General features: G+C 39.6%; 1 protein-coding gene across 1 annotated transcript in view; it reads right to left on the reverse strand.

Moving 5' to 3' along the window:
* Nucleotides 1–14,267, reverse strand: part of SND1 (staphylococcal nuclease and tudor domain containing 1) — a 422,567-nt gene that overhangs the window by 387,595 nt on the left and 20,705 nt on the right. Inside the window, exon 2 of the mRNA XM_063099206.1 lies at nt 5,649–5,798. Within this exon, the coding sequence (XP_062955276.1) occupies nt 5,649–5,798 (150 nt within the window). The remainder of the gene's footprint in view (nt 1–5,648; nt 5,799–14,267) is intronic.

Raw genomic sequence — 14,267 nt, forward strand, 5'->3', positions numbered from 1 at the left:
CTGAAGACTTTAGAGGTCCCAGAACCTTGGGGAGGACACCAGCAGTAACAGCCACTTATAAGGGATCACCTTGACAATGGCGATTCTTCTTCCCCCGCTCACCCATTCAAAGATACAAGAGGTGAGACATACATCCATACAATAGGAAGTAGAGTCTCCATGTGATCTCATAATTAAATGTGCAAAGGGATAGTTTTGCTCCATCCCCACTTTATCACTCCTAGGATGGTTTAAACAAAGGTAAATGTCTCCTCTGAGGCAGCCCTGTCACAATAACCACTGACACCTGAATTTACAGTCTAGACCAAGCTCAGTGCCCCAAGTTCCCTTAGAACAGAAATGAGAGTTCAAGGAAGCATATGGTCAGTAGGAGTTCATGTGCTGAAAAAATGCAAAGTATAAAATGGAAAAGTGGTATACAACATGCATATGTTGTCTATTATAATTGCATGAAACCAGAGAACTCGGGCTACACACAGTAAAGGCAAAACAGTACACTGGTGGCCTAAAAAGGAAGCCTATGCTAACCTTTTCGGTCCATGAAGATTATTCCATGGGGTCATCCAACAAGCTTTTCTGGAAGAAAAACAACCATGTGACTTCCCAGAAACCAGAGGCCAACTAAAAGGTGGGAAGTCCACCGACCCGTTGGGCTGGTACTCATAAAAACAGTACTGTTACATAACATCAATCATGAATGGTTCTAGGAAGAATGGATCCTAAGGAAGAGCCCTCAAAGATGCAAAAACAAGCTTATATTCACTCACCTGATGCTCTCTCCTCAAAGCGAGGAGCCAATTACTCAATGGCAATAGAGAATTCACCATATATTTATGTCCCATTTCTATTCCCACCCCACTTGCTAAAAGTGAAAACAGATACCGGTCACCAAAGAGTCTGACTGATGATTGATAAATGATCTAAATTATCAGCCACATCACAAAACCATTACTGAACCAACTAACACAGTCTCTTACACTTCTATTACCTTAGTGATCAAATAATTCCAAAAACATGCCCAGCCACAGATATGTTTAAGATTTAGTCCTAAGTACCACACTAGTATTTAAAATTCAGTAACATACTACTTTCCTAAATGCTTGGAAAAGTTCTGACAAGTGCTTCTAAAAGAAGCCAAAGACTTTGGTGAACACTCACTTATAAGGGGTCAGTTCACAAGGAAATATCTAGCCTCTGCGGGTAAAGAACCAATTTCTACCAACCAGACAGAACTTCTTGAAAAGCTTTTACAGCTTTCTGAAAGAACATCCTCCTCTCAGGACCTCATGTTTTATAGCTGGCCAGTCACTGAACAATAAGAGAAAGCCACACTGGAGGCCTTGAAAAGGACATATACCTAACTCTATAAGAAAAAAGAATCTAGTTTCTGCAATCTTCCTTTCCTAAACCAGCCTTCTTGAGTTGTGTTCTATCCAGGTTTGGGCAAATTCAGTAAGTGGACAAGATTATAGCTAAGAAGAGAGGCCATCAGGAGACTCAGAGAAGGACCAGCCCATGGCTCACTTGGGAGAGGGTGGTGCTGATAACACCAAGGCTGCGGGGTCAGATTCCTATATAGGGATGGCCGGTTAGATCACTTGGGATAGCGCAGTGCTGACAACAGCAAGTCAAGGATTAAGATCCCCTTACCAGTCATCTTTAAAATAAAAAAGAAGGAGACTCAGAGAGCTGTGCAGGAGAGTAATGGACCACATCACTCCTCACAAGGGCAAGAGAACACTCTGGAGAGAATCCTTGTAGAAGTGAGGCCAGTGCTATCTGTGTGTCCACACAGAGGATAGCCAGGCAGAAGGCTATCAGATGGAGAAGGCTGTCCCAACAGAACCTTCCAGAATAACTCTAAGAGTCAAGTATAGAGAAATTGCTCAAAGCATTTAGCAAATAAGGGTCAGACTGGGCCAATAGGACAAATAACTGTGATCTATTCAAGTGACACCTCAGAGCTCCATCTAAGAAGCAAGTGGCCTTTAAGTAGACGAGATGCAAAAGTACGTCCTTCCTTTAAAACATCCAACAGCAAGCTATCTGGCAGCTAACTCTCCATTCCCAAACCCACGCAAGGTTGTGTCTACCACAATGAATGGAACTTATAATTCCGATCTTCTCGTTGATCAGGTAGACTCCTAAAACTACTGGAAACTGGAACAAGAATAAACCCCAGAACAACATAAAACCTTAAAGCTAGTTGCTTTTGTACATGGCCCAATGCTCAATACTTCTTGTCCTCCTTCTCTTCCAATCATCCCACTGTACCTCCTCAATATGTAACTGATAATCCTGCTCTGCCATCTCTCCCCCACCATCCCAATCCTCAAAAGCTTCAATGAATGCAGGACTGTGAAACTCATTTCTGTATTTCTCATGAAACTGACACACGGCTTCACACACAGCACGAGCTCAGTAACTCTGTGAGAAATAAATATATTACTCCCACAGTGTCTATCAATGCAGTGTCTAAGCTGCCTGGAGTAGCTAGGCAACGCTGGGGATTAGCCCGGAACCAGGCAGTGACGGCTGGGGACATGCAGTGGAGCTGCTTTCACTGCCACAGGACTTAGAAGAAAGCTGAGTTTCTTTGAAAGAAGATATCATGAGGAAGGCGAAGAATAATCAAGTGACTGATATTTGTGACTGTGATACAAAGGGAAGCAAATGAACGACAATGTCCTTCATTCTTCCTGAATGTGAAAAAACTAGACAACATGCTCCAAAACAATGGAAAGCCAGAAAGAAATGGTAGTGCCACATTGCACAATCCACCAACCCCCCCAAAAAGAGACACCTGGGTCCCTTTCCTCATTATTCACTTTGTTTATTCACTGTATTCCTGCTTTGTGGCAGATACTGACATGGCACAAGGACATGGAGATGAGAGAAAAGAGCTCTGCCTTTAAAGAGCTTGCAATCTAGTAGAGAAAGAAATACAAACATGTAATGAAATGTTGTGAATGCTATGACAGCACAAAGATGAGATGATGAGAGGAAATGTCAGGTGTGGCTTGTCCAGAAGCTGAATGGTGATAGATAGCAGAGGTTCACCAGGCCACACAAGATGGGCAAGGAACTCCTGATGCAGGGAGGAGAATGGGCTGTCAGGAGGAGGAGGCCAGACTCAAACGGCCTGCAAGAAGATCCACTGAGCACTTCAGCATGGTCTCAGACAGGGGTTGGTAAGAGAAGTCTCAAAATCAAATCATAAATGGGCTCGTATTCCAGGCTAAGGCACTTAGACTTGTCATGGAAGTAATGAGGCATTACTGAAGTGTCTGGGATTATAAGGAACCACTGAAGAGTCTGGGAATAACACTGAGCAAGGGAACAATGAAATTATGTTTCAAAAAGATATGGGAGAATACAGACAAAGGATTAGAGGGAAGAAGAATGAAGGCAAACAGACTATTATTTCAACATTCCAAGCACCTTACCTATCACAGGTGAACAAAGAACAATAGCAGTCATAATGAAATGTCAAAGATGGATAAGAAAGATTTGAAGGAGGCAGAATCTCTAGGTCTTGATAAAGGCCTGGATTTAGGATGGGGGTCAAAACAAAAGCAAGGGAAATCAGGTTTCTGATTTTGGTTACCAGTTGGCTTTACTGGTAACTTGCATCAGAGCAGTTTCCAGGGGATGGTAGGAAGAAAACAAGACCACGGCAAGTGAGGAGACATGGAATATTAGGCAGGAGAAACAATGACTATGGGGCTAGGAAAGATGAAATCTTGCAGCTATCAAATACTTCATCTCACAGGGATCTTTTAAGAGTTACTAGCAGAAACTTAGTGATACTGAGTTGCTCTGGAAGAGACAGAAAGCACTAGACTGTATAAATATATGGAACTATAAAGGAAGGCTGGATAGTTCAGCTAGGATAGTTTTGGTAAGGTTTCATTGTCCTGTTATGTGGATACAGTTACGATATTTTACAAGTTCCAAATGGCCTTGTGTTTTTCTGCCCTAGATTCTCATCCACGAAACAGGAAATTAAAACCCAAACTTTCTTTCTTAGACGCTACACTGCTTCTTCCTTCTGGGGAAATGAACTTGATCAGCTCCAAGAAGGGTCAACACTCTTCTCTCAGAAACAGTCAAGCTGTTACCTAACGAACAACTGAAAGTAAAAGAACTATTCAAAATAGTGGTTCACACATTTGGTTAGCACCCAAAATTTGAAAAATGCTGAAAGGGATTTAATCTTCAGCTCTTGGTCTAACAGTAATAGGACTATTTATAGTAACAGAAATTAACAAGAAGTAGTGATTACTGCAACTAACATTTATTAAGTACTTTGTAAGCATGCTCTAAATACTCCATGGTATCTTGTTTAATCCCCTTTGAATAAGCCTGACGTGCACACCATTACATTATTTCCAATTCTTGTCACTGATGGAGGACCAATGAAAAGGAACTGATTTTAATCTATTCAGTCCTTATGCCAAGAATCTAGCTGATTGCTGTTGGTAGAATTACAGGTGATTTTTCTCTATCTCTATTATCTATAATGTTGCTTCACTATCTTCTTTATTCAAACCAAATGCTCTTTATTATACATAAAAAAACTAAATGCTTTCCTTAAATAAAAGATCCCTATGAGCTCTTGCTTCTTCTTCTTCACTTCCCTGGCAGGAAATAGTAGACGAAAGCTGAGGTACCAATTTGCCCAACGTCATCAGCTGGGGCACAGGACAAATAATTGGAAACCAGAAATTTGATTTCTGATAGCCAAAGCACTACTAAATGGGAGCCAAGCACCAATGTTTCAAGGTATAGAAGCTACACAAGCCAAGAAGACTGAACAATGCCAACTTGGGACTCATAGAGCAGCCTGAAGAAGCAGGAACTTAAGGAGTGCCAAAGGCAGACCACAAAGAACGCAAAGTGGCAAGGCATTAGGGGGTGGGCGGGGGTGGCAGAGAATGGAGGAGATGATGGGACAAAAGCTCAGAAGCAGTGCAGTGGTTCCTAACTATACCTGAGTCACAAGCTACCTTGAGAAATTGAAAAAAACTCCCTCCCTAAAAAATTCACGTTTACACAAAATTTTGCGAACAATTTCATGGGGTTCACAGATGCCTTTAGGGGTGGATGGATCTCAGATTAAGAATCCATAATAAAGTATGGGCCTAGCATTTATAATATGTTACTGTATGGGTGTTAAGTATCTCTGGAAGGAGACACAAAACACTAGTAATATCAGTTGTCTCTGGGGGAAGTACTAGATTTTTCACTGTATAGCCTTCTGGATTTTGAACAATGTGAATGAATAAAGGATTCAAAAGTCAATTAATAAAAGAGCTCTGCCATAACCAATGGTGCCTTCAAATGGCTGAGACTACCTAGTAAATGTCCCTAACCTATTCTAAGAAAAAGTATAGAAAACACTGACAAACCTAAGCCTATGGGGAAAGGTATGAGAAAAAGCCTTGAGCTTGGGATTGCTGCTAAAGGTATTAAATGTTATAAACAACAGATGCAAGCCACTATGCCTGTGTGCAGAATCATCAGTCCTATGAAATAGAAATACTCAAAATACATGGGGGAAAAAAAAAAAAGAGTACATCAAAAGTGCATCAGTCAAGGAAGAGACTAGGCTGCTACCTACATCCACAGCCCCAAGAAACACCTACCTCATCAGGTGTATCCTTTGCATCAGGCTGTGTGGCAGCCGCCCGGCGGGCAAGATTTCCAGCGCGAATGTTGCTGAGGTTGATCTGCCTCTCAGGAGGAGGCCCACCACGAGGCTGTCCTCGGACAATGATGGCACACCCTGAAAGGACCTAAGCAGGGAAAAAAGAGAAAATTAGTGGTCTGGAGGTAATATCACCATGATGTAGGTTGTTCACTACTGCATCCCCAACATCTAGAACAGCATTTGGCACACTGGAGGCACTCAAATATTTGTTGAATGACTAAATGAACAGGATTGTTTTTAATTTTATAAGAGAAATACCTTCAGAAAGTCTTGGGCTGGAATCCAAAATGATGGGCCCAGAAATACAAGTAGGAATTAAACAAACAATAGAAAAGTCATAAAATAAATAGACTGGGGTAAAAAGGCATGTGAAACATGGAGATTAATGACCTTTGTAATTTCATCCCAGCAAGCGCCATTATTTCTGTTCTTTTCAATTATTAAGAAGTTAGTATCTCCATCCACACTTTCCATTCTAGGATTGAAGCAAACAACAGAAGGCTTAAGAAAAGAGGAAGCTGAAGAAAGAAGCCCTACACACCATCCAGAAAGAACTGAGCATGCCCTAGGCTAATGTGGAAGCAGTTATCCAGAGCCTAGTGCTTCCGCTTCCCTTGCTGAGGCCAAGAGAGAACTACAGTAACACTCTAGAAAGACATGCCCTAGATGATTGAGACAAAAGTATCTAATAAGCACCTTAAGGCTCCCAAGCACAGTAGGTCCTTTCATCTCTCTAATCAAAGGTGCCCGGCACAGAACCCACTTGCAACTATGAAAAGAGCTCTGAAGCTCACAGGTATTTGACTTTAAATTATTTGCAGGGGAGAGAAGAGAGGACTTCAAGTGACAGAAGGGAACAAGGGGCATACAGAAAAAAATGAAACATGCTATTCAAATAGTCTTTGCTCAGTGAGGCATGATATAATGAACAGGTGGGCTCCAGCACTGACTTCACAAGATCTGAAAGACTCTTAATTTCATGCTTCAAAACAAGAAATACCTGCTGGAAAGGTTAGTAGATAGAAGGTTGTAAGGTTCTGTCAATGTAGAACGCTGCTTAGACAAGACCATGGAATTCTCTGTAAAGGAATAATACTTGTAAAGGAAGCTGAATCAAAGGAAGAGAGGAAGGAGTATGAAGGGAAGCCATTCCTAAATACAGCCACTTTGCTGACATTTCTCCCTCACCTCTCCACCTTCACTAATGTTTTAAATCAGGAAACATTAACATAAATACACAAGTGCATTTAAACCTACATGTATAAGTTAAAGAATAAGAAAAGGCCACAACTGAGTAACCACCAACCAGGAAGTACAACATTGCCAGAGCCTTGGATTCCCTCTATGAACACCCCTCTCTACTTGCAATCCCTCCTCCCAATTCCCACTGTTACCCTGACCACTGTGATAATACGTCTCTTGCTTTTCTGTACAGTTCATCTGAGTATACATCCCTAAGCAATATGGTTTCATTCTTCCTACTTCTGAACTCTGTATTAAGTCAGTCTACTGCATGTACCCACCAATGACTTGTTTCATTTGCTGATTTTGTTTGGTGAACCTCTTCCATGTTGATTTGAAACACCACAGTTCATTCATTTGCACAGGTGCATAGTATTCCACGGTATAAACATACCACAATTTATTTATCCACTCTACTACATTTTTATGGAAACTCTATCAAACAAGTAAATACACACATTCCAATTTTTAAAAATTAGCGTTCTGATTAATGTCTTAATATGCCCAACACCTTAAGCACATAGACCTTGGACTAAGTCATTCTTCCCTGATTATACCATAAACAAAGACTGTCTTCCTAATCCAGTTACAAGTCATGCTCTTCATTTTTATCCTTTCTGATCAACTTATCAGCAATTAAACTCTAAAACTTCCAACCAAACAACCTCGGTAACAGCCTATCCTGAGAACCCATGCCCTGGGTATTGTCCCATTCTAAAAAGACAAGCTCTCAAACAAAACAAAGCCAATAAAAACCAGGTATACCACAGCAGAGGATTCCTAAAGTTTCTGAATGAGAAGGGCCAAGAAAGAAAAGGAAAAGAGCTTAGATCTGACCCATTTGTAGTCAATTCTGTCTCATAAGTGGCAGAAACAAAACACATAGCAAGAATAACATGCTGTAGAATACCTACACTTGACATCATTCATGCACAAATTCCAAATGGGGCTGAGGAAAGCTAAGCTACCTACAGCACACAAACCAGATCCTCTGTCTCCAGAGCCTTCTCCTCAATTTTAGTCAAATTTTCACAAAAAGTAATAAAGCACTCCCAGGAGACCCAGAACCTCTTGGTAAAGCCTAGATGGAAAAGTTAAGTCCCATTTACAAGAAAACTCACCTTAGTTGACTAAGGTAAACTCTGATGAACGTTGACGTAGCCTAGGAAACTATCCTTGTTTCTCCACTGAAAAGTTAAGTCCCATTTACAAGAAAACTCACCTTAGTTGACTAAGGTAAACTCTGATGAACGTTGACCCAGCCTAGGAAACTATCCTTGTTTCTCCACTGAAAAGCTCAAGAACAGAGTGACTGATGAGAATGCCCTCTCACTCCTATATATATGAGAAAGGAGTCAACTCTAATGACTCTGCCTAGTAAACTAGATCCCTGGGGGCAATGGGTCTACAACTAGTATCCTGGCCCCATAAAGGGCTTTGGCAAACAACCTTACACAAAGTTATACAGTAATTGAGCTGAACTTGTCTGTACCCCTCCCCTCTCCTTGAATGCTATTCTGAAGACTACTATCAGAACTTCTTTGCATTACTGCACCAAAAATGCCATTCAGACAATAGTCAATGCTTGAATTAATATTAGAGAGAGATGATTTTTACTTCATAGGCTGCTCTATACCTTTTATACTACTAATATACAAATGCAAGCAGCAGTCACCAATTCAACTCCTTAAGCAGCAAGAATAGATTCCTTGTGGCAGGCATTGCTATTTCTATTCCTCCAGGAGGAAAGGACTGACGTGTATGCTTCTTTCCTCTGCAACTTTCTCCCCCCTCATTTGGCCATTGCCTTGTGGAGAGGTAGGACAAGACTGTGTCTGCAGACCATTATCGAAGGAAAAGACCTATTTCTGTTACAGAAGAACTAGTTTCCCTCCCACTATCCATAGGCACTGAAATTGTTCAAAACGCACTACACCTCCTTCTCACTATCTCCATTTCATCTTCCAAGCACTGTTGAACTCCCTCCCCCGCCTTACTTGTCAACAGTCTTTTTTCCTCTCTGAAAAACCTGCCATCTAAATTATTATTATTATTTTATTCACTGATTGATTCATTTACCTATTTATCAATTTAACACAAACTTACTGAGTGCCTACTATGTACCAGGCATTGTTCTAGGCAAGCAGCATATTTCGGTAAAACAAAACAGACAAAAATTTCTGCTCTTGGGGAGTTGACTTTCTAGTGTGGGGGACGGGGGGATTCAGATAAACGTTAAACATCATAAGTAAATAATAGATACCATTTATCATAATTTTAATTTCAGAAGAATAATGTTAAGATTGAGAAGAAATTGTCATGGGTAATTGGTCTCCCAAAGCTGTACTGATTCATGTTGAAAACTTTCATGGATGCAGTAATTATCCTTAATTGCTAATTTATAGGGCATAGAAAGCAAATCAGATGGTTACTGCTTTATCCAATTTTATTATTAATAAAATGACATGTTCTAGAGAAATGATCTTAGGACTACCTGATACAGCAGGAGGTTTGTGAAACCAGCTGTCACAATGAGTCAGTTTGATTGAGGTTATGGATTAGACATTTCTCAGTTCTGCCAATAAAGGTTACAGAGGGACGTGGTGTGATTCAAAGGGCCTGGCTTCAGGGCACAAATCAGACAGTTACAAAGGCTGAAACAAGGCAGCTGAGAAGAAAAATAGGGACTCAGACTACTCAAACCCACTTATAGGTTTACTGAGAGATTTACCTACCGTGAAACACTATATGGGCAACTATTAAAATGTTGCCCAGCAACAGGACCGCCATATTAAATCTTCACTAGATTCTGATAAATGATTCAGTATGTTTAACTCTTTAATCCCCAGGCCACTGACATGAGATGACAGAAAACTTCTTATACAAAAACCTTGCTACACTATAGTAGGGCAAAGAAAAAGAGGGCAGAGAAATTCATAAGTATGTCAATAAAGCTAGCATTTTCCCCCAGCCCAAGAGCAAAAATCATCTTGGCCTGAGAATGGCATCTTATCAGCCCTGCAAGAAAGACTAGCTTAACAGGCATACCTGAGAGATTGGTTTCAGGAACTCCCACAGATACCAAAATCTAAGGATGTTCAAGTCTTTGATATAAAAGGGCATAGTATTTGCATATAACCCACACACATCCTCCCATGTACTTTAAACCATCTCTAGGTTACCTATAATTCCTAATACAATATAAACACTATGTAAATAGTTGTTATACTCTATTGTTCAGGGAATAGTGACAAGAAAAAAGAAATCTGTACAGATAAAATTTTTTTTCTGAATATTTTTTATCTATGGTCGGTAGAATCCATAGATGCAGACCCCACAGATACAGATGGCCAAATGCATATAATAGGTATACTATAACAGTAATAGCTGCCAATTCGAAGAACCAATATAAAGAATGAGGGCAGACATCTGATAATGAATATTACAAAAAGAAGGCCCAGAACAAATCCACACATTTATGGTCAACTGATTTTCAACAAGGGTGCCAGGATAATTTGATGGGGAAAAAGTAGTACCTTCAACAAAAACCTGCTGGGACAACTAAATATCCATATGCAGGAGAATGAAGCTGAACCTCTACCTCATACCATATATAAAAGATAACTCAAAAAGGATCAGAAATCTAAATGTAAGAGCAATGTAAGAAGAAAATATAGGTGTAAATCTTCAAGGCCTTACATTAGGTGATGGTTTCTTAAATATGACACCAAAAACACAAGCAACACCAACGACAAAAGATAACTTGGCCTTCAGCATAATTAAAAACACTGTGCTTCAATGGATACTATCCAGAGAGTGAAAAAAGAGTTTTGCAAAGCATATATCTCATAAAGGTCTAGCATCCAGAATAAAGAACTACTATCATTCAACAATAAAAATACAAATAATCCAATTAAAAATGGGCAAAGAAGCCAAATAGATATTTATCAAAAAAAGAAACACAAATGGCAGGTAAGCACATGAAAAGATGCTCATTATCATTAGTCATCAGGGAAATGGCAATCAAAACCACAGTGGCATACCACCTCACAGCCACTAGGATGATTGTAATCAATAAGACAGACAATAACAAATGTTGACAAGGATGTGGAAGAATTGGAAAACTCCTACATTGCTGATGGTAAAGCTGCTTTGGAAAACGATCTGGTAGTTCCTCAAAAGTTAAACATAGAGTTACCATATGAAAACAATATGGTACTGGCATAAAAACAGACACACTGATCAATGGAATAGAATAGAGAATCTAGAAATCAACCCACACACCTACAGCCATCTGATCTTTGACAAAGGCACCAAGCCTATACACTGGGGAAGAGACTGCCTCTTTAGCAAATGGCGCTGGGAGAACTGGATATGAATATGCAGGAGAATGAAACTAGACCCATACCTTTCACCATACACTAAAGTCAACTCAAAATGGATTAAAGAATTAAATATACACCCTGAAACAATAAAACTTCTTAAAGAAAACATAGAAGAAACACTTCAGGAAGTAGGACTGGACACAGACTTCATGAATACAACCCCAAAAGCACAGGCAACCAAAGGAAAAATAAACAAATGGGATTATATCAAACTAAAGAGCTTCTGCACAGCAAAAGAAACAATTAACAGAGTTGAAAGACAACCAACAGAGTGGGAGAAAATATTTGCAAAATAGACATCTCACAAAGGATTAATATCCAGAATATACAAGGAACTCAAACAACTTTACAAGAAAAAAACAAGCAACCCAATTAAAAAATGGGCAAAAGAGCTAAGCAGGCATTTCTCTAAGGAAGATATACAAATGGCCAACAGACATATGAAAACATGCTCAACATCACTCAGCATCCGGGAAATGCAAATCAAAACTACACTGAGATACCATCTCACCCCAGTTAGGATGGCTAAAATCCAAAAGACTCTGAACGATAAATGCTGGTGAGGTTGCGGAGAAAAAGGAACTCTCATACATTGTTGGTGGGACTGCAAAATGGTGCAGCCTCTATGGAAAATGGTATGGAGGTTCCTCAAACAACTGCAGATAGATCTACCATACGACCCAGCTATCCCACTGTTGGGAATATACCCAGAGGAATGGAAATCATCAAGTCGAAGGTATACCTGTTCCCCAATGTTCATCACAGCACTCTTTACAATAGCCAAGAGTTGGAACCAGCTCCAATGTCCATCATCAGATGAGTGGATACGGAAAATGTGGTATATCTGCACAATGGAGTACTACTCAGCTATAAAAAAGAATGAAATACTGCCATTTGCAACAACATGGATGGACCTTGAGAGAATTATATTAAGTGAAACGAGTCAGGCACAGAAAGAGAAATACCACATGTTCTCACTTATTGGTGGGAACTAAAAATAAATAAATAAATTCACACACACACACACACACACACAAAAAAAAAAAACGGAGGGGGAAGAAGACATAACAACTACAATTCCTTGAAGTTGATACGACAAGCAAACAGAAAGGACATTGTTGGGTGGGAGGGGGAGAGGAAGGAGGGAGGGAGGTTTCGGTAATGGGCCATAATAATCAAACACATTGTATATCGACAAAATAAAATTAAAATAAATAAATAAATAAACCTATTCTAAAAAAAAAAAAAAAAAAAAAATAGAGTTACCATATGAGCCAGCAATTCTACTCCTAGGTATATACCCAAGAGAAATGAAAACATACATCCACACAAAAACTTGTATATAAATTTTCATTGCAACATTATTCATAACAGCCAAAAAAGTGAAAACAACCCAAATGTTCATCAATTGAAGAATGGATAAATGAACCATGGTATATCCACATGACAGGAATATTACTCAGAAAATTTTTAAAATTATGTACTGATTGATGCTACAACATGGATAAACCTTGAAAACATTATACTAAATGAAAGAAACCAGACACAAAAGGCCACATACTGAACAATTCCATTTATATGAAATATCCAGAATGGCAAATCCATACAGACAGAAAATAGATAAGGAGTTTCCAGGGGCTATGGGGAGGAGAGAATGGTGAGTAACTGCTAATAGATACAGGGTTTCTCTGGGGCGATGAAAATGCTCTAGAATTAGTGGTGATGGTTGTATGAATATAGTAAAAACCACTGAATCATATACTTTAAAGTGGTGAATTTTATGGTATGTGAATTTTATCTAAAAAAAATATTTTTCTTTTGTTAAAGCAGGAAAATAAAAAAATTTTTGTAAGCGCCGGCCCATGGCTCACTCAGGAGAGTGTGGTGCTGATAACACCAAGGCCACGGGTTCGCAACCTATATAGGGATGGCCGGTGGCTCACTGGCTGAGCGTGGTGCGGACCACACCAAGTCAAGGGTTAAGATCCCCTTACTGGTCATTTTTTAAAAAAATTTTTTTTGTAAGGTCCAGTATGGAAGTACAAAAACACAGGGACATAAAACGTAGTTTACTATACAGATATCCATATTTTTGTAGAAGGACTAGATGAAGCTTAGCTGAATAAAGTTAACAAAAATTTTTAAAGAAACAGAAAAAAGGCAGCTACCTGAGAACCAAAAGTCAGGCATGGTGACTCACCATAGAAGAAGCTGTAGTGTAAACCTCAAGTCCTCTAGAAATAGCTAGGTAGGAAGCCAAGGAAGGAGACAGAACTTCAGTGAAATCTACAAAGCTCTAAAAAGGATGAAAATGGCAGGAAACAATATGAGCTTTTTCTCAGAAACAATATGGCCAGTATTCTGTGTGTCACACAGAAAGGAGAACCAGGAAAGTCTTCAGACTGAAAGGTCCATAGTGCCACCTGGAAGCTTTCAACTGCCACAATCCAAAGGCTGCATGTACAGGAGTTCTATGCCAGAGCGGCAAAGAAGCAGGCCAGGGACTCTCCTCTGCACAAGGCATTTTCTACACCCAAAAATGTCATCAGGGGATGGGGAAGGAGCTGCTGTAGAAAGGGCAAGCAAAGTTTGGGCCTATTATATACTCTTTAACGGAAAAAAAAAAACATATAAAGAAACCGAATAAAAGCAAGAATAACTAACTAAACTGGGGAAATTTCCAGAAATAATATCAGGAAAAAGCTTCCTGGCAGCCAGAGTTGTTGCCTTCACAGGAAAACTCATCTTTTGAAATTTAAAAAGTCATTTAGACAAATCAAGCAATCCCAAAAGAACATAAGCTATGCAGTCTTTCTCAGAATACTTGCCAACACAGTTAGCTATTTTTTTTTTTTTCTTTTTCTGCCAAGAGTAAGAGGCAAACCTAAATTAGAGGGCCCAGCATTCAACCCCAATGAACTGGAAGC

This window comes from Cynocephalus volans, chromosome 6, assembly GCF_027409185.1.
Source record: "Cynocephalus volans isolate mCynVol1 chromosome 6, mCynVol1.pri, whole genome shotgun sequence".
Classification (NCBI taxonomy): Eukaryota; Metazoa; Chordata; class Mammalia; order Dermoptera; family Cynocephalidae; genus Cynocephalus; species Cynocephalus volans.